Below are 21096 nucleotides of genomic sequence, written 5' to 3'. Positions count from 1 at the left end.
CCCGTCGATCGATTTACGAAAACTTTATTTTGCTTGAAAGTATAAAAATGTATCTTTCATGTCGTTTTTGAATATCTGAAAAATCTTTATTCGCTGCTGAGATACACGCTCTTGAAAATTAGGATTTGAACAAATCGCTGGGAGACTGAATAAAATTAATATTATAGAATGTTGGAACTTAATTTTGATCTTAAATTATTATTCAAGCAATTATATGTATAGTTTAAACATAGTATTAACGTTACTATGACTTCAATACGGTTGCCAGAACTCTCCTTCGCCAGAATGCAATTTTTTTTTGCACCAAAGATTGAGAGATCAGGCCATGTGACGTCAAGTTCCGTGGATCAGTGAAAAATTCTCTCCCACGACTGAAAATCTGATCTTCTAGATAATTCGCCCGTATGAAAAAAGTCAGCCGTAACTCTATCTGGTCTTTGGTGGTTGGTCGTTGGCTTAATCAGTTTTTGTCAAGTTGGCAACATCATTTACAGCCGACTTTTTTGATTCTGGTCTTTCTCGATAATGTCTCCCGACAACAGAATATTAACTTTGAAGTGCGCCGTGGATTTGATACTAATTTTACAAGAAACGTTTCATGTCATGTGAATGAAATCTCGGACTTCTAAGGCGCCAGAATTAATCTTTGAATCGCAATTTTCAAAAGAAATTGAGTCGAATGTTCTTTAATATTAATTTTTTTCCATCTTCCAGCGACGTTTTCAAAACTCGTTGCTCAAGAGCGTGTATCTCAACAACGAATAAATATTTTTCGAATGAAAAATTCGTTCTTCTATTTTCGACGACAACAACAACAACAACAAAAAAAAAAAAAAAATCAACTTTTGAGAATCGCTCAACAAGTTTGGTTTTTATCCAAGTTTTAAATCTGTCCCGTTTTTTCTTGCCCACCTGACATATTATTTTATGATATTCGTCTACCGCATATTTCAACCAGTTTCGACAGTAAGAGGGCCGACTTTTTTCCCTCGCCTAACGACAGCTCTCGAACTACGGTCAAGTGCAATCCGATCGCCGGTGGTTCCGCCACGGTCTTGACGATGCTTTTCCCCCGCGCGCGGAACCTGCAGATAGACTTTCAATTCACCGTTACCTTAGTTACGTTCGTTCGTTTGCGATGCGAGTCGAGCAAAGTCCGCGATCATTATGTCTCGACTACGCCACACTTCACTCTGCACTGCAGAGAAAGAGAGAAAGAGAGAGAGACTTTTTAGTCCGATCCAGTTCCCCAGAGCCATTGCACATCTAGGTAGTGAATGATATGTGAATGATGCACTCATGTACATTCGATGTTATAATTATAGAAGGAAAATATATAGTTTTCTGCTTTCTATTCGTGCGTGCAGCGCGATGCGAGGATGCACCTGTCTCATTAAAACGAAACGCAATAATTCTGCACTGTGTAACGCAAGATGACATTGACCGTGTGTAACACTGGGAGAAAAGAACTACCGTATGATATCGATTATGCATGGTTGCATGCATGTTCGGCCTCAATGATTTATTATTCTATTTGTCAAAAATACGGTAAAAAGCTTTTCAAGTTACAGTAATTTGTATTGCTGATATATATTCATATATTATTTACATACTTTGTTGCGATTTTTTTTTTTTTCACCTGTTATTTTTTGTTTTTTATTTTACGATTATATATAAGACGATTCTGTCGAGAACGAGCAGCGTCACTTCAAACTGTATACATATATATATGTGTGTGGATATATACATCTATTTCCGGATAGGAATTGAATTGCTCACGCTATGAACTAAATGTCACGATTTAGCTTGATATACATGTGTGGTAACTCGTTTGTATATACATATGTATATCCCATGAGGCGACGATATTTTTTGACCTAAAAATTATGAATTTTCCGTTTTACATATGCATAAAATATATGTATATGTATATTTATATTTATATATCTGTACGATGGCTGATGTGTATCTTTGTATCACAGGCGTAATTCTTAACAATATACGGCAGTAAGTGAAAAAGCATTATTGTTGTACGATCCAAAAAAGAGAAAGAACAAAAAAAAAAAAAACATTTGTAGACTTTGTCAAAATTTAAATGGTGAAAGAAGGTTTTCGTTTTAATTCAAGAAAATAGTGTTCTAAACAACAATCCGTCTTATCAAGTGAAACTACATATTCTTGAATTTGAATTAACCAAACATTCGCTCTCGCCATGTGATGAATTGCCATTTGCAATAACTACGTAAATTCGATATCTTTTTTTCCTCCGTGTGCTTGATTATTACCGGCTTCACGATCCGTGCGTTGCGGTTAATTCGGAAATTTGATAAATATCGAGGAATATTTCATAGTTGCAAAAAATAAAAAATAAAATGAATAAATAATCAAATACTAAGAGACAAGTTCGAAACCCTTACACTCCGTCTGTTTCCGAATCGCGATCCTTCCTCGCGGCAGCAAGTATTGGACATAGATACCCGCAAACTGTCCCTCACCCCTGCAGCATGCCCTGTAGGTATATGTATAAGGTAAGTCTAGACGTCGAGGTGTATATCGGGTGATCCGCGACTTCCGTGGGCGCATACCTAGCAGGTAAAAATATCGCGTTACAAAGTAAGCTCCGAACCTCATCCTCCTCCTTATTTCTAGCATGGACACGTTCGCACGGATGTGTGCAGCCAGTGGCATGGATCGCACTCGATAGCCCCGTTACTATACTCCTCGAGTGTTTGAACACTCACAACCACAATCACAACCATAAACACATACACACATGCAAACACGTCGAGGCGATCGTGGGGGTTAGTCACCCTCGGCGCGTGCCGGGGCTTCCCCGGGTCGGGGCTTCCGGAATAGCGGGTCTCCGTCCACCGGGAAGCCGTACCGACGTCACGAACCCGTCACGTATACCTCCGATCGTGTGTTGAAATGGACGCAGGCCTTATCGGGTTGTTCATAGTCACACAGAAGAGACACACGCATACACGAGAAGGGAGAAAGAAACGCGATCACTCGTGGAATTGACCCTCGCCGATCGTGTAACACCGCGTTTATTAATGGCCTTCAAAACAGCTTGTGTGTAATCGGTCGCGTACTTGACGTTGGCTCTGTGCTTTGTAGCTTACATTAGTAGCTTTGTATATGACGTACCTTTGGCACAAGGAACAATGGATCTTCAAGTGCTACTCATTGAGCTTCCATGCAAGACATTCTGAATCACTTCAAGCTCGCACTGTATTTTGAATGCTGTTTTTTTTTTTTTTCTTTTCTTCTCATCTCGACATTCTTCAAATCTTGATCTTCACGCGTTTGGCAGATCGATTATCGTCAACGTGGATCAAGGTGGATCAGGATACGGTATGGCTTTTGCTACTGATGAGGTGCAATTTAGGTTGCTCGATACAGTGTACCTGAATTTTTTATTGGTGAACAGTTTTGGACCATGAAATTGAGGAGACCATTTAAATGAGGAGAAGAAATATTGTGTCTAGAAGAAGAATGCGATTGTAAAGTTATTCGGATCTGCTTGAAACCTTGAAGTTACTTAGAGATATTTTTTTTATATAAATAGATGCTATTCTTCGTTACAACCTAATTGATCTATTCGTTAATTTCTCGTTAAATTTATGTTGGATCGATTGGATTCGGATCCGGAACCTATCCTGTAGCCAATGACGATAGAATAAAGTCTATTTATAAATATCCGCGGTCCGTTAAAGGCGCAGACAAACTGTTCTCCTTAGAAGGTTCGACGATTAAGAGATACCATATCCTTCCAGCTCTTGCAATTCCTCGATACGATCAACGCCGACTTGGCGATAAATCGAACTCACCGTTTCTTCTCGCAATCGGTCGCAATCCTACGCTCTTAATTGCGCCGATGATGAAGATCAATTGTTTTATTATATTCTTGTTCGGAATTGGACCGGGTCACCGAATTTGTCCATCTTCACTTGAACACACTATTGAAGTAGAAGTTGATCGTTTTTTGTAAAACAATTTGTGGTACGTCGTAACGTGCAGAGCAAAGGTTGATATTCTTGACTGTCGTGCGAGTTGGATTTATGTGATGGGAAAATGTTGACCCTGCACCAGCTGCAACGACAAGGTTCAACACACACAGTCTGTTTACCGGGTTTTACAATTAGCTAAGAGCCCTGATGTCTTGGATAAATTCGAATTCGAAGCACATCTCATGCGTGAAGAAGCGGCTTAGATACACGTTCGTAATCTCGTTAATTGCCTTGGGTAACTTCGATCCTTGCAATATGACTTCCGCGTCTTTTCAAACGCGGACATTAATCGTTCGAGATTATTCGATCACGGATAGCTTCGGTTTTTAAGATGTTTCTTTCTTATCTTTTTATCCATTTATTCCATCTTCTTCGAGAGTTTTTTTTCTCTCTCTCTCTCTCGCTCCTTTCTGTCAAACCTACAGGTGGAAAAAAGTCGTTCCGTGAAGTGAACATCGCCGTCGACGAAGACATAATCGATTCCTAACCGCAGATAAATCTCGCTCCGGTTTTTTTGTCGGTCAGTTTTGACTTTGTCTGTCTGTCGACTGACTCTGCGCTGTGCTGCATTTGCCGGTTTGACACGCGCGAGCGAAACAATATAACTATGATGAAAAATAACAGGATCACGATTATCTTGGTTCAATTTCGCGGAGGCAGTCATCGATCCTAAATCTGATACTTTGGGAATTTTAGCCTCTGTTGAATACAAAAATTAATTATGCATTCTACACTTATTCTCGTTTCGAAAGGAAAACCCACGATTTACACAGATGTCACTGTGCCATACAACCGTCGTCATTAAATTCGAATCCTACCGTTTCAGAGTTCTTATAATTTCGTCTGACTGACGAGGTCGATCAAGGAAGAAACGAAACTCAATGTTTAAATTCCCGAATCGGTTGTCACGAAATCGTTCTAGAATCACGCTCTGGATAATGGGGAACGAGGAAGAGAACCGTTTGCATGATACAATCCTCGTCGAAAAGTATATCCATTTGTAATAACGTCTCGTGCTTGCGAGTAATAATTGGATCGCTCGCTAATCCGATTGTCCGATGATCCGATCGTTCCTTGTATATCACCACAATTCACCTCCTCTTCGTGCCTGGACGAGATGTCGCAGGAATTCTTCGGCTACGAATACCGATAACGCGGGTCGTACTTTCCGATTTTTAACCCCTGGTATCAGCTATTCACAGACTGCAGACGTCTGAATTCTTGAAGGTCGTTCCGACGCGAATATATACGAATGAGGTAGAAAACTTTCGTCATCTCCAGGCTAGCGGACAATCGATCAAACTCTAAATTCTATGGAATATAAAATTCTACACACTACAATATATTTAGTATAAAAATGTAACGTCGTTGTTGTGTAGGTATGTTAAACCAAAGACGATTTGCATGCATATCTACGACTGTTCGTGGTCTCTCGCACCAGGAGGAGTGATCTATTATTTCTATTTTACTCAACTCATGAATAATAATTGTCGTTGGTGTGTTATAACGTACGTATGCGAATAATTTTATGAACGCTATAAGAACCAGGCGGCATATATCACAGCCGCTTTGTTAACCCTGTTTTATAAAAAACGGTCGATTCCTTGTACTCTACAATATATCTTCAGCCTTTGTTCGACCTTCCAATTCGGGTCTAATATGTAATGGAAGTTTATTTTTCTTACCGCATTTTTTTTTTTTTTTTATTATGATGACTCCCAACTGCTAATGCCAATTGCTTAATGGCCTCTTTTAATTCAATCTATTTTCCCCCTCGTATCTCAACCCAACCTTGGATCAAGCCGGGCTTGAAATTGGTTAATCACTAATTACTGTCTCCACGATTTCAAATTAATTTCAACATCTCTGTTTGCGAATAACACCCGCGTAGGATCGTATAACAATAATCACTCATCGAACCCTCATGCTTTTATTTATATCATTATTATCGGTAATGTTGTACAAATACTGGAGCGCAAAAAAGTGCATCGATGTAGCGAACAATGCCCGCCCACACCCTATATGTCGGTTAAAGATCCTCGTCTTGGTTCGCTGTGCAAGCCTAAGTATTTACAGAACATTACCCGACACACCCATCCTGTTTGTGCGCTCGAGTGCAGGCAGGCAGGATACTTCGCATCCCACGAACCGAACCGAACCGAACTGAACTTAACTTAACTGAACCGAACGACTAATTATATTGTTATCTAGCCGCGGCTATCATCGTCAAAAGTACCGGTTCTTCGGCCAGGCTACAAGGCGTGTATGGATGTGCATTCTTGATGGGATTCGATGCGCGGCCGGTAGAAACCGGTGTTTGTTCTTTCCTTTGTTTAATTTTGCAATCTATAATCAATCGATTTCCATACTTTCCGAGACGAGACGAGACGAGACGAGCGCTTAACCTGCGCTGGTCATCGAGCAATTCCCTGCACATCTATATACTCTCATCTTATGCCTCTCTAATCACCGTAGCTTATTATAGATTTCTTATTGCCCCAGCTGTGTAACGTGGTTAGGTATGTACCTAACGTAAAACTTACCCTAACCCACACTTACGTGTTTATCCTTTGAATTACGTTCATTTCCTGCGCGCTCTGCGCTCTGCGCTTTGCGCACCGTGGAACCCTACGATTATTTATCGTCTTTGATATACTTCCGGAAGAGACATGTCTGTTTGGTTTTTTTCCCCCTTCACCAACTAAACTGCATTATGAGAAAAAGAAATCACCGATTGGTGATGAAATTACATCCGAAGGATTACCTACGGCTAGATACCGTCGTACTTTTCAGTCACGTGCAGCAACGCGGACGTTAATAGATTTCGCACACCGCGTGCTTATTTACTGATGTTGCTCATCACTGACGTGATGTCGTACAGATTTACGGTGCACGCGAACCTCGTTAGACAATTTTCACTGAACGGTGTGCCGTACTGTAAATACGCGCGTTTTTAAAACTTGAAAACACCGTTGAAACACGGTGGAAAGAAAAAGAATCGACGGAGCGCTGCAATGCACTTGGACTAGAGTATCTAAATATACTCTTTGTGGTCATTTGTCAAGCTTTTTAATTGCACACGGTACTAAAAAAGCCAATATTAATGGCAAAAAACTGTACACCTTACCTATTTGCAGAAAATTTTATCTAGGAAGAGAATCGGGGATACCTGCGCGAAATTTTTGGAAAGATGAATTTTTTTTTTTTTTTTTCAACGTCTGTCGGGTGAATTTGATTTCTGAAGTAGGAAAAGACGTGAATAATTAAAAAAAAAAAAAAGAAGTGGGAAGGAAAAAGGTTTCAGTAGACTAACGACGGCTTGTTCTTTCGCTTGTTTGCAGGGTGTTGAAACCCCCAGGCGGTGGAAGCAGCGACATTTTTGGAGGAGCTCCGGAAGAGACGAGCCCTCGTCGTATCAAGAATCACAATCATTCGCAACTGGGATCAACGATGTTCGGAGAGAATAGTAGCAACTGTTCAGATACGCCTCGCGCTAAGCCTGGTAATGACTCATACAAGCGTCTCTTTGGTCCCCCCGATGCCCCAACTACCCCAAGCTCGAAAAACCACATGCGAAGCAATATACCGCTCAGCGGTGAGAAATCGGTTCCCGAAACTTCCAGCCAGTCGAACACCTCGAGCAACGGAAATTCGAATGGCAATATCTATGGTAATGGCAACGATGCGTACAACAGTGAGACAGGTAGGCCAATGGACTGAGTACTATCTTAAAATATGTGTTACTGGGCTCAGGGTGTGGAATTCGGAAATCGTGACAGCCTTACGTGAATTTTTGTTTCTCCTTCTTTTTCCCTTTCAATGCGAGTTATCAGCTCTTTCTCTACATCTACGTATACGTATTGAAAATTTATGTTTTATTTATATAACAACTGTCGAAATTTAAAGTAATTGGTACAGATTTATAAAGGTCGAGAGTTTTCGTCTGTTGCGTAATTTTGTCCGTTTGTTGGTTGACTCTCTATACGATACCTGAGTAGCTGGTTTTCAAATTAAAAGTGTGATAAATATCCTTTTTTTCGCAGTAGGTAGAAGTAATTTGTTTTGTCTTTCCTATCTCTTCCCTAAATTTTGGTCAATTTTTTTTTCTATATTTGTCCAAGTTTAATTTGAATGTAATTATACGCGCTCAGACTTATATGTCCACAATTTTAGCTCGAAGGTAAATATTGAGGTCGTAAGGATTCTATTGTTTTTTTTATCTTAGTGGTTTTTTTTCTTCTCGTTATTTTTATTTTATTTTTTTCGTATATGGAATAATCGACAGTTACTTAATCTAAGCTTAAATGTGTTCACAAGCAGCTTTTAGGAGAAAGAAACGATTTCGTAAGTCCGTAGTAAAACCATTCAGCTAAAATTGATACATCACACTACCGATACTCCCCTGTAGTGTTCTTAAATGTTGAAAAAAGAAAGAAAGACAAACATGATATTAATTCCAACAAATCTGTCATTTTATATATGTCTTTTCCAAGATACGTATCATAGAATTAGATTTTGCTTTTGTTCACTATTTGATTAGATCTAGCCTTACAGAGCCTTAGGGATTGGTTCATATAATTTCGAAAATTCACAACATCACGTCTGCAATTAGTGTAGTTTTGAATTGTCGATAATGCTTGCAGAACAAAGCGATATTCGACATCGTTAATGATGATCACTAAAGATTATCACTCACAAATTCTCGCAAGTATTTAGATATAATACAATTGTTGTTTTATACAAAAGATGTGTAAAACTATCTGCGAGATTTTAGAAAAAGATAAATTATAAAGTTAGGAGCCCACATATTTTGAGTTAGTAAATCCATTGTTGAAATAATTATTACTTATTATATATTTTGTTACTTATCTCGCATCATCGTTTATTGTACGCTTATTCTGCTTCCATTATGAAATATGATTTTATTCACCATCCAGCCACGTCAATTAAAATATTTTTCTTCAATTTTTTTCATACGTTTTATCGCACTAACACAGCTTTGTTTTATGTATTTATTTATTTTCACCTTTTTAACACTGGCACTAATAAATTTCGTTACAGAATCTGATTGTTGTTGACAGTAACTTTAGGAATTTCAATTCAGTCTAACTAAACTATGAAAAAAAAAAAAATACCTCGAACAATTTGAATTTATTACGACACTCGAGCAATAACAATTACAGAAATAGAATGTTGATAACTTTTGAAAATTAGTGTTCATATTATAGTTCCAATCGAGTAATTTGAATTCATCATATTGTTAGTATTCTATTAATTTAGACATGTGTAGATGGACCAAAGTGTAATTGAAAAATGTTTAAGCGGATGGGAAATGCGAAATTCATTCAACAAGACTGAAGAAATATGAAAGTCATCTGCATATAAGGATATTTTAAACGATACAGAATTAGAAAGTGAAAATTCTGCCTTTGTCAATGGGAAGACAATCGTTTGCAATTCGCCAGTTGGTCCATCTACGCAGGTTGTCACACACTAACAGAGGGTTCGGTGGCAGGGTGTGGTGTGATGTAGTGTGGTGCATGGGTGAATTTGTGTTTGGCTTTGTTGGGTATGTGGCGGGTCTTCGGTGGTTCCTGCAGGAGGATTATCCTGCATGCCACGCAACCCGGTTACCGGAGATGGAGTTGACGTGATGCCCCTGAGGCGCAGCGCACGTAGGAGTAGAGGTAACTTTATGATAATAAAATCTTCCCTCGTATACGTAATGCCACGCATCACTGTTTCTACTTTTTACCCCCTTTATTTTTGTTACTCTTACTCTGTACTTGTGATTCGTTTCAATAGTTGAATGCAATTTATTGTCTTGACAAAAAAGTACCTACAATTTATAATTTGGCTGTAGATACCTAAATTCTTTGTGCAATGGTACATGAAGTACATTTCAAGTAGTGACTTACCTAGTATTTTAACAGTTTGAAATTGAAATTGAACTTTCGACCAATAATACTGAGCTGCTTTTCGTACAGAGATAAGCATGTGCAGTTTGTTTCATGACGGCAATCAGTAGTGGCAATCAGTTGCAGATTAATTCTTCAAATAACGGTTGCAATGATTTAGATGTTGATACCAAATTTGCGCTGCTGTAACATTATAAATGATGTGTGGGCATTTATTTGCAGAACGATAATTTAACCTATTCTGTTATTCTTCTAGACGTTGGCAAACAACGCTAAATGAATTGCCGTACGTGTTAAGTATCCATATGTTTTTGACTAATTTTTTTACATGTCTTTTTCCATGTTGAATAGCGTAGCTTTGATCTCACGTTTCTGCATACTTTTTCATTTACCCAAATCATATTAAAGGATAATATAATATTAATTGAGCATGATGTTATTTCAATTGTTTATCGTCAAACTGTAGCGTTCAGCATTGTATCTTATTAGAGTGGTAAGTAGATTAAAATTGTTTATAATGTGTCTAGAATGTACTTATACTTTCTTTTCCTTACTTCGTGAGCATGCGATACAAATGAATGTTTTGGATGTAGCTAGTTGTAGTTTAGCAATAGCTAAATTATTACAACAGTGTTTAAATTACTTCTTGAATTTCCTAATTTCTATTGCTGCCATAAAACAGAAAAATGAATTTGAATAGATTTCAAATACAACACATGTATGGTCATTTTTAATTTCACGAAGTAGCCTCTAGGCACTTACTGTGAATGCGTATATAGCATTTATATATATTTGTGACGTTTTCATCTACTGATATTGTATCATTTCGAATAATCTGCATGTCTCAATATCAATCTAAATGACAAGATTTTTATAGTGACGCTTACACTATTAATTCCAATTGAGAACTGATTTTGTATAATAATGCAATTTTTTTTCTACTTTGACATTTAGACCAAGCAAGGGTAAGATATCGTGATAAATTTTGACAACATCACAAACATGTATTGCTAGGTCAAGAACGGTGCATATAATCGATAAAATAATAAACTTGTTTACTCTATGTCTGGGAACCGATATTATTATAATTATGAGAAAGTAGAATTAAGAAATTATAAAAACTCATTAATAAATGATAGTTGAAAGGTTCGATGCCATTTACTCAAGTTTGTAAAGGTACTGCACCAGAGGGTTATTTGTGCAAAAGAGACATGAATGTTGAATGATTACTCATTTTCGGTCAAGTTTATGTTGCTAAAATCGTTCGATGATATCTCTCTACAGATGGCAACCCGGTAACTGGAACAGGATACACAGGAAATATAGAGAACAACAGCGCTCCGGTGCAAAATGGAAATGGCAATGTCGCTGAGAAAGTAAACGGATCATCTACTGGCTCCGCATCACCACCAGCCCCAGCAGCACAGCCACGTACTCGCGTGCCTCCAGGAGGCTATTCTTCAGGCCTCTGGTAGACATCGTCGATGGACTTAAATATCCAACAGCACTTTGATACTGTCGTTACTTCCAAATCCGAAAACCTCACCGACTGACTTTTTATTATTATTATTATTATTATTATTAATCAAACTTTATTAATTCGAGGATATTGTTCACACGTAATAACCGTATTTAAATAATGAACAATGGAAGTAATAATGAATCAGTATAATTCTTTGATTTGTATTCGATCAATCAGGTTAATCGCATTTATGGAGCTATCTTTAGCATTAGGATCTCCACAATGATTAAATAAATTTATAGAAGAACGAAAAAAATATAAACAAAAAAAAAAATCAACATTAAGAAACAATATGAATAAATGGTTCGTAATAAAACGGCGTAATCAATACTTAGCAAACTATGATTGAGTTTAGCGAACCTAAATTGTATATTAGATAGTTCTTTCTCGAAAATAAAAAGTTACACTATATGTATATCAAAAAAAGTGCTTTCTTAATTTTGTGCCTTTTCACTTTTGCGTAAATCACAGAATCGATAATGTTTGTAATGCGAATTTAAGCTTTAAAAAGCCGCATTATCAATACTCATATAATAATTCTATATATTCGGTTACAAATCATTGCTACTAAGTACTAATAAAAAGAAAAATACTCGGAAAAAAATTGAAGTAAAGGAAGAAGTAAAAACATGATAACTTGGATATTAGTTACATAGTTTTTGCTCCGACATCACTATCATTACACAATGTAATATTTATATTTATTTCAGTCTATAAGAGATTGTATCCCGTTTTGACAAGTAGAGTGTTTACACGATTGTTCGATTTTGAGTAGAAAGAAAAAAAACTACAGTTTGTAACCTACAGCATTTCCATGAAAATACCTTTTTGTACTTTTGGCCTCAAATAAACATTTTGTAAAAACAACATGAATGATTCTTTTTTATATGTAATAGAAACCAACGTAAAACGTTTGGTGAGGATTGTTTCTGGTTTATACCAGAGTATAAGTATGAGCTTGTAAAGAAGTATGAGTCAAATAGTTAGAATGGCACATTTTTATTAGAAGTTTATGAAAATAATACATCGTAGAAACAAATAAGCTGCATAAAAAAAAGAAATACGACTTACAGAATTCAGTAATACTTGTAAATTAAGGCGAAGATTTCTTATTTTGTACTTTATCAGAAGATAATACTATTACGTATTCGAGTAAATGTCATGTTTGGCTTGGTGTGAGACTTTTTGGTATATTGAATGATCAATAGTCTGGTTTTTTTTAAATCCAAAACTTGTTTCTAACGTTAAATATCAAAAATTGTATTGCGAAAAATGAGAATTCTGTCTCAGCATACAATTTTTTGTTTGTAAACGAGATTCGCAGTAGAATGCGATAGAAAATAACAAATACTCTATTTTGTACGAAATAATACGTGGAAATAGTTCGATCAACAAACTTTGAGAATGTGCATATCAAAAATGAGAAGCTAAACTTATAACGTACGAAAACTAAACTATGTTTTACAGTTAAACTACAGACTGAATCTATTAATTATATTCAAGTAACTTAAACCATGAATATAATTCTAACTCTCAACTTGTGTAAGATATTTTGGAACAATGATAACGCAAGAAAATTTGTACAAGATGCAGGCGTGAAGTGTTTTTGATTTAAATTAAATTTATATTGGCAATAGAATTTTTGAAGTGTGACACAGAGTAATTATTTGGAATTTAGTGCACGTAGTCAACATAAATATGTTAATTTGAAATAAGTACTGGCATTTGATATATAATACTGACGGTAGCAGCGAAATCCGTTGAGCCAACTATTGATTATATCTTGAAACGAAGCATCAAACTCTTACTTTAAAGCTGCGAGCAGGGTTTTCAGGTCACTTTTACCCTTAAATAGACCAACGAGGAAGTGCCTCTGATTCACTTCGTTTTCTAACTTGCTGGCTATCTCATGAGCTTTTACAGTGATTTTTGATGAAATTCCAGCCAAACGAGCTGCATTGAACCCGTAAGACTTTGGACATGCACCTTTGCTTAGTTTGTACAGGAACGTCACTGTTTCTTGTGAAACCTCCTCTTCCTCTTCAGTTTCTACCATACACGCCTGTAAAATAAAGACATGTTTGTGAAGTTGCATGCTGCGAAAAAAGTTATATGTCTATGAGTTGGGTACTGATTCCAAATCAATTTCCGAGTAAGGTAAATATCGCCAGCAAAACTGATTACCATGTGGCTCAGGCTAACGTTCTTGTCCAATTTATAGTCTTCTACCAAGGCATGATAGTGGGTTGAAAATAGGGTGCGACATGTCCGTTCCTTCAGAGCGCCGACAACCGAAGCTGCAATTGCTGTTCCGTCATAAGTTGAGGTGCCTCGGCCTGTTATCATATCAATAAAATTTAGAGTACTGAGAGGAAATAGTGGGTGGTAGAGTTAGAAGAAAGTTTAATGACATAAAGATTCATTATGTTACCTAATTCATCCACCAGAACCAGTGAGTTTGCTGTTGCGTGCTGGAGTATAGTTGCAGTTTCGCTCAACTCCACAAAGAAAGTACTTTGTCCAGTTAGTATATCATCATTGGCACCCAAACGAGTGAAAATACGATCGACTAACGTCAATCGGCATGAACTTGCGGGAATATGACAACCCTGTGTACAGGAATCAAAATAATTATTTTAGTTCATTCTTGAGCTCTATTTGTGAGCAAAAGCTGGATATCACTCAGATTGAATCATTGAATTTTATATCTGACTTACAATTTGGGCCATGATTGTAAGGAGACCAACTTGACGCATTAGAGTTGATTTTCCTCCCATATTAGGCCCAGTTAGAATGACAAGTGATGCGGAATCCTCTGTTCCCAATAAAGTGTCATTTGGTATAAAGTCGTCAGATGTAACGCACGGATGCCTCCCATCTCTTATGTCAATAAAAGCCTGAGGGATTTAGATTTTAGTCACAGTAAGCGAATTTCGTGTAGTATTCTTAATAGCTTGAATATATGTTAATGTTGAACGTTAATGCTCCTTCAGAACTATTTGAACTTAGGTAAGGTAAGACCTTTTATGACGATAGTGAATACTTCATTTTGATCTAAAGATGCAGGTCATAAAGTACATACGCTTTTTTCACTCGTAACATCTTCTATTATAGGAACAGACATCTCGGCGCTTTGAGAATATTCAGCAAATGCAGTGAGAACGTCTAGTGTAGCCAATTGGTAGACAGCCGAACACCATACATCGTATTTTTCGCTGAATTTAGCAAATATCCTTCTGCTTATATCTTTAAGTACTTTATCCTTGTTAGTTTCTGCGATCATTTGTCTTTCCAAAAGCTCCTGAGACAATGTAATACATTACGTATGATAGCCATGAATAAAGACTAGTGCTGTGCAGTTTTTAAAAGTAGCACAATATTTTCAGTTATAACTATTGGTCAATCGATTAATACATACTTTGGCTTTAGTGGTGTAATAGCGTTTGAAACCTTTGCGCTGTGACTGAAGTTCATAGTCTGTGGTAACTTTCCTCAACTGGGAATCGGGAACTTCAATTTGAAACCGTTTTTTCTCAGTACCATAATAATTCACCTTTACTCCAAAATGTTTTCTCTGCCCTTCCAAGTATTTTTCTAGGTCTCGTTTTATTTCTGACAATTCTTCGAGAACTGCATCATACTCTGAGTCGACGCCAGGTTTCGGTATAATACACCCTTCTTTCTTTGCTTCTTCTTGATTAAAAGCACTCTGATAATAAAAATAATAAGATAAACGTATCGATAGCTGGACATTAATTCAATGCTGGACAGTCCTGGTACGTAGACTCTAGTTGACTGTTACTAGCGGATGCGCCTGGTTACAGGGACTGTCACATATTTTAATTTTAGCTATAAATATCCAGATCTACTGACCTTGAAGTAATTTAGCATCTCTTCCAATTTAGGAAATTCACCCTCTGGATTGTGTTTAATGCACCGTTTTAGTAGATCGCATTTAACGTCTGTAAGAGTAGATTACAATGACAGATTAGGGAAGATTCGATCATATTTTCCTGAAATATTTAACTAACATTGAGCTGAGCATACCACCGATTGAATCTATAATTTTTGAAGCTTCCTCAAATCCATGAAGCGCGTTTGTGAAGTCTAGGATTCTTCGTTTCGAATACGTCTTACTTTCATACATGATAGCTCTTGCATCCGGATGACTTTGCCCCTTTGCAAAATTACCTTGAGCATGTATCCTGCAGATCGAAAATACGTTACACACCATGTCTATTGCAGAGGCATTTTAAGATAATGAAAGTCGTATACATACTTGCTCAGTAATCTCTCAAGATCTGGGAGCGGAGCTAATGAGCCGCGAACATTTTGGGTAATTTCAATTTTATCAATTAGCTCGGTAACTGCTTGCTGTCGCTGCATTATTTCAAATTTGCGGCAAGATGGCCGGCAAATCCATTCGCGTAACAAACTGTAAGTTATATGGACTGGTTGATTATGTACAAAACATGAGTTGTTTTCATAATATCCTTACCGTTTGCCAAATGGGGTGCAACAATGATCCAGCGTTGATATGAGCGAACCAGGTCCTCCAAGGATTCTCAGATTATTTATTGTAATGGCATCCAGTACCTGTTAAAGAAAATTCCAAATTTATATGAGTAATTTTATATTTTTATTTCATCATTTAAAGTCAAGGCTCTTTAGGCACTTTTGTCACATCATGTTTACTGTAACTACTAGCAGTAACTCACGAATTACTTCTAGAGCATGTTCAAAACTTACCATATTATTAGCGAGTTTTCCTGAACTCTGGCGATCCTCATGATCAGGAGGGATCCAAGATTCGAAACGTCCCTGGGCAAGTAACTGCTGATCTATGAAACATTCTTTTAAATGAAATACACATCCCCCCAATGCAGATACAGCTAGCTCCATATTATCAGCAGCAGTGAGTCCTAGACTGTCTCCTGTTTCAGAGAAATAATTCATCTTCAATAATGTCATTAATATTATTTAAACAGATAAGCAGACACAATAGGTGAAAACTCTTTTTTACACTTACCATCACTTAAATATGGCTTCAAACCTTCTGGCCAGGTAAAATCGGAATTGAACTCTGATTTGAAATATTCTCCTTCGTGCAGTTTCTAGGATTAAAATATGACAATTTCAGATTACAAGATATTGGAACGGTAGAGTATACTTTGTTTTCATTTTGGATAATAATGATTCTACCAGTCGATCAACTCACTTTGAGGGTAGTAGCAGCAGACCAAAATTGCGTCTCCCGTTGCAGTGGCTCCTTAAGTGCAGTAGCCAGCATGGTATTCAATATTTTGTTTGTTCTCTCTGATATACCACCACGTTCATAGATAGCCTGAGAAGTGCATATTTTCTCCTCATTACACATACCCGGTATACATAATATATATATGGTTTAGATTTACGTTTTCTGAAAAAGTTTTAATAAACTTTTTGAAACCTATTAATGTTTTACCTGTGACGGTGGAAAATGGGAAACTAGTGTCAACAGTCTTGAACTATGACGATCATCTTCAAATTGTCCAAGATGAAAACCTCCAATTGAAGTATCAATAAAGCAGACACCATAAATTGATGTGGGTGTTGATGGATTAAATTTCTCTACTATTGAGAGCAAGTAAGTTGAACTGGCTGTAGAGGTTTCACCATCCTGAGCAGTGAATACTCTCGTACCTTTACTGCTAATTTGACATATCTCTCTTTTCACAACTTTGTCAAACTTCGTAACATGAGACACTGCAAGAATTGGCATGATGAATGTTTATCATATTGATGCAGTCAGTAACGTATCTACCATTTCTCATTTCATGACTACCTGTAGATTACGCATAGTTGCACTTACTCTTACTGACTCTAGCTGACATCATCTCTGGATTTTCGGTTTGTTCAACTCGAGCTACTTTGTATCCCTTCTCTATTAGGCTTGATGCAAATCGGCTATATGCTATTTCTGGAAAACCGGAATGTGCGAATTCCCCCTGGATAAAAATAAGTAGAATTCAAGGATTCCGTGTTAATAACTTAGTTGTTGTAAATAAATATTTTCGTTCCTCAATGTTGAAATTTATGGAGTACTTACACGCATATATGACAGGCCAAGTTCATTAACACCGGTAACTGCATCCATGTGATACAACTCATAAAACTTTCCAACTTTGAAAAAGAGTACACAGTCGAAATTCTTACATTTCATTTCCCACCACTGTTTCATAGCCTATAAAATATAATGGACTGATTAGATCTTATGTCAAGATGTTTTTGTTCGCTCTTAGTACATAAATTACATATGTGTATATTTACAGGAGTCTGATTTATTTTGAATTCATGTGGCACGTAAAGAGTTCTTGGATCGTAGTTTGGATCACTTGGAGGCCTTCTGTGTATATCCTTAATTTTATTCGTCTGAAGGAAGTCATATTTCAAATGAGTCCAGCCTTGGGCATTAACTGAACTATTACCAGCTGTTTGACTGGGTGGGTCAGAGCTTTTCACTTCAGATTTCATCTGGAAAAAAAGATATTACTTGGGATTAACAAAATTTCACCACTGTTACGGCATTTCCACGAAATAAACCACACCTGGCTATATCTTAACTGAAAACTGCAAGCCATTGATGAATTTTAGAATGTATTACTATGTAGTTTAGAATTCAAATAAAATGCTTGCCTGGGTTTTTCCACGACCATTTTTTTTCGGTGGAGCTTTTGTCGGCGCAACATTCCTTTTTTTCTGGAATCAGTAATGAGAGATGTGTAGAACATTCCAACTAAGAAAAACTATTAATTGAATTGTAACAAAGAACGCCAGATATCATATAACAATCATCCATTTCAAAAGTAGTTTCTTAATATTATTTAATTCAGAATTATAAAATAGAATTGAGAATATTGTAAATCAAGAGAATACAATAAAACAAAAAATTGCCTTATCATGTATTACCTCAACGAGTACCTTTTTCTGTGGATCCCAAGGATTCTAATGTAATTCTACCTTTTTTCTTATAGAAGAAAAAAAATAAGTGATGCCTGCTGTTACCTTAGGAGTTTCTTCATCACTTTCGATGCCAGATGATAAAGCTTCAGACTCACTATCAGCCTCAGACGCAGAATATTCGGAAGAACTAGCATCGTCTGCAGCTGTTGTGTAAATCAAGAGTTAGAAAAATAACAATAAAATATTAAAAAATTCTTTATGTCTTGATGAGGAGATAAATTTTGAATGTAATATTATAAAAAATAAAAACATACCAGGTTTGTAGTCCTCTCCTGAATCATCACTGTTGTCAGATGGTATTACCAATCGTCTTCTCTTTGGGCGACTGGACTCATCGTCTTCTGTTTCCTTGTTCGAAGATCTTTTTCTGGTTGCCGCACTTAAGGATTTGTTTTTGTGTCTGCTGGTCGGAGTTCCCCTTTTGTTTTCGTTATTAGAATTTTCTTTACCTGCTTTCAGACCTACATAACGAATTGAAGTGTTTAACAGTGGTAGAAATGAACTTCGCAAGTAGTACAGAAACAGATACGGCAGTTTGATGGTGATTAGTGAAACCTCCATTCCAAAATTTTATTAAGGATTGATAACTACTAGCAATGCATGATATATTATTATTGACAAAATCCAAGAAAATGTGTCTTACACCTCAGTATATGACATTAGGTCTCTAGCCAAGGTATCCTTTGTCATTTCCTGGTTATTGAAATATAGCAAATCTAACATGTTTTTTGACAACATTCACAACACTTGTCATATTATTTCATGCTACGTTTCACAGTCATGAGTGAATCAGTTTATTATGTAATGTTTACCATCTCGTTCAAATCGATTATTGCTAACAGAATACTTTCTAATCAGATGCTACACAAAGGAACTTGAAAGTTTCGTATTCTTATTACCATAATACTAATTGACTGCGATGCTTCTTTGGTGTTGGGTCGTGTACGTGTAAAGGCTAATTTATGGCAGAATTGAATGAGTATAATAGGAAAAAAATTCTAAATACGTAGTACGCGTACCTTTTCCTTTTTGATCGCCATTCGATTTGGGAGAATCTCTTTGAGGACTGGACGTTTCTTTAACAAGTCGCTTCTCCGTTTTTGGTGACGTAAAGTATTTAAAGAGCGTGTTAACCTTCGGCATTTTGATACCTATCAGTTTGGGACAATATCGAATATGCTGTAAGTGTTCTTTGGGAAATCTTGAATGCCGAAATGTTTAACGTAAATACATCAAATGGATAGGTAGTCTGCTATCCGCACAATGCACAGGTTACTCTGTTCGATAACTCTTCGGCTAAAAACCGCGCGAAAAGGTGCTCGTGTTGACTGTTCCTAAACGCATCTGTATGCTACCATCTGTAGCACACCATAGCACGGACTGAATCCGTACTCATTCTTCTAAGGAGTTTCTGAAGTAAGCCGTGGAATACATACTTATAATAATAAAAATTCTCACTCAATATTCCATAGAGCAGCCTGAGTAAACGTATTCAAATTCAACAACTCTTTACTCATCGTGATAGGTCCGGAAAACAAAGTTGGAAAACGACTCTAATATTCGGCCGCGGGGGGAGGTCCGCAGAGCGCACAGGGCCATCATTTTGAGGCTAATATAACGTGCGTTCCGATATTGGCTCTTAGTGCTGTCAACGATCTTTAATCTCTTTTGCGTGGCCCAGTTCATCGGTAGCTCTGCCTCTATCCTAGGGAGTTTTTGGCCTTGGCAGTTAATTTCGGAACGCACCCGAAGTAGTTCTATACAGTCATACGAATCATAATGTATGAATGGGTAATTACCACCGTGGTAATTACGCCACATTCATGTATTTTGATATTTAACAATGAAAAATGAGAATTAACGAGGGTTATCTTATGCAAAATATGCAAACGATTGTGTGGTTGAGTTCCAGAATGGTTTCAAAATGATCGGATAAAGTGCAAATTAGATCTTTTAGCGATCTGCCCAATAACTGTACGATCAGATACAATTATTTTCGCTCTAACGGCGTTTTATATGCTTATGAATTGCGTGATAAACGCTGCCTATCGATAAAGAAGCTACCGACACGTTGACAAAGCCTCTTATTACCTGCCGAGTAATGGTAACAAAAATTTGCCGAGTAGTAGGCGTCTTTGGTTGGATTTTCACCGGCGTCAAATTGACGCGGCAACGACACGCCGTCGGCGGCAAGATGACGCTCTTGACAATGGGTACCGACTCAACAGCAAAGTGATGCGAGTCCAAACTACATGGTCACGTCAGTAGTGCTCAGTTGGGTTTTTATGCTGAAAAATAAAAAATCTAGGTTTTCTAAATGGATGTGTGATCAATGGAGAATACGAAAAAGTAAAAAGAAATTCGAATACAATAGTATCGCTTTTTCGTAGTAACAAAATAGACTAATTTATTCTCATTATTCCAGAATCGTGCACTCGTGCATAATCAAGATGCCGCCCTTTAGATTTTTGGCGAAAATTTCGACGAATCTGGAAAGTGCTGCAATTAATTCTTTGAGGCACTATTCCGACGTAATTTTGCCAGAGAAATCGATTGAGCGCAGTCCCAATACGCTGCGAGCAACGCATCAAAAGTTACAGTCGAAAAACTGGAGATTTCCAGCGTCATTTCTCTGCTGTTG

The 21096-nt window shown here is 37.1% G+C and overlaps 2 protein-coding genes across 6 annotated transcripts in view; one reads left to right on the top strand and one right to left on the bottom strand.

Moving 5' to 3' along the window:
• LOC124408578 (microtubule-associated protein Jupiter-like) overlaps nucleotides 1-12320 on the top strand; it is a 55414-nt gene extending 43094 nt beyond the window's left edge. For 4 of the 5 annotated variants that reach the window (XM_046885607.1, XM_046885608.1, XM_046885605.1 and 1 more), the window contains 4 exons: nucleotides 7355-7716; nucleotides 8334-8357; nucleotides 9614-9700; nucleotides 11216-12320. In XM_046885607.1, coding sequence (XP_046741563.1) covers nucleotides 7355-7716; nucleotides 8334-8357; nucleotides 9614-9700; nucleotides 11216-11406 — 664 coding nt within the window. In that variant the 3' untranslated portion in view covers nucleotides 11407-12320. The remainder of the gene's footprint in view (nucleotides 1-7354; nucleotides 7717-8333; nucleotides 8358-9613; nucleotides 9701-11215) is intronic. The other variant, XM_046885609.1, reaches the window with a different exon arrangement.
• Nucleotides 12321-13047: 727 nt separating this feature from the next.
• Nucleotides 13048-19772, bottom strand: LOC124408581 (probable DNA mismatch repair protein Msh6). The gene is made up of 21 exons (XM_046885610.1): nucleotides 19467-19772; nucleotides 18710-18917; nucleotides 18498-18598; nucleotides 18129-18191; nucleotides 17763-17966; nucleotides 17542-17676; nucleotides 17305-17440; nucleotides 16918-17198; nucleotides 16672-16797; nucleotides 16483-16567; nucleotides 16203-16387; nucleotides 15952-16049; nucleotides 15733-15888; nucleotides 15501-15658; nucleotides 15327-15415; nucleotides 14872-15162; nucleotides 14536-14754; nucleotides 14171-14350; nucleotides 13885-14062; nucleotides 13638-13789; nucleotides 13048-13515 (listed from the first exon to the last, which is right to left on the bottom strand). Exons 1-21 carry the CDS (start codon nucleotides 19596-19598, stop codon nucleotides 13258-13260), a joined length of 3435 nt encoding a protein of 1144 aa, XP_046741566.1. The 5' UTR covers nucleotides 19599-19772; the 3' UTR covers nucleotides 13048-13257.
• Nucleotides 19773-21096: the final 1324 nt, after the last annotated feature.

This window comes from Diprion similis, chromosome 8 (genome assembly GCF_021155765.1).
Source record: "Diprion similis isolate iyDipSimi1 chromosome 8, iyDipSimi1.1, whole genome shotgun sequence".
In the NCBI taxonomy this organism is placed as follows: Eukaryota; Metazoa; Arthropoda; class Insecta; order Hymenoptera; family Diprionidae; genus Diprion; species Diprion similis.
The sequence above is the reverse complement of the archived record's forward strand: the minus strand, read 5'-3'. Positions and strand labels throughout refer to the sequence as shown.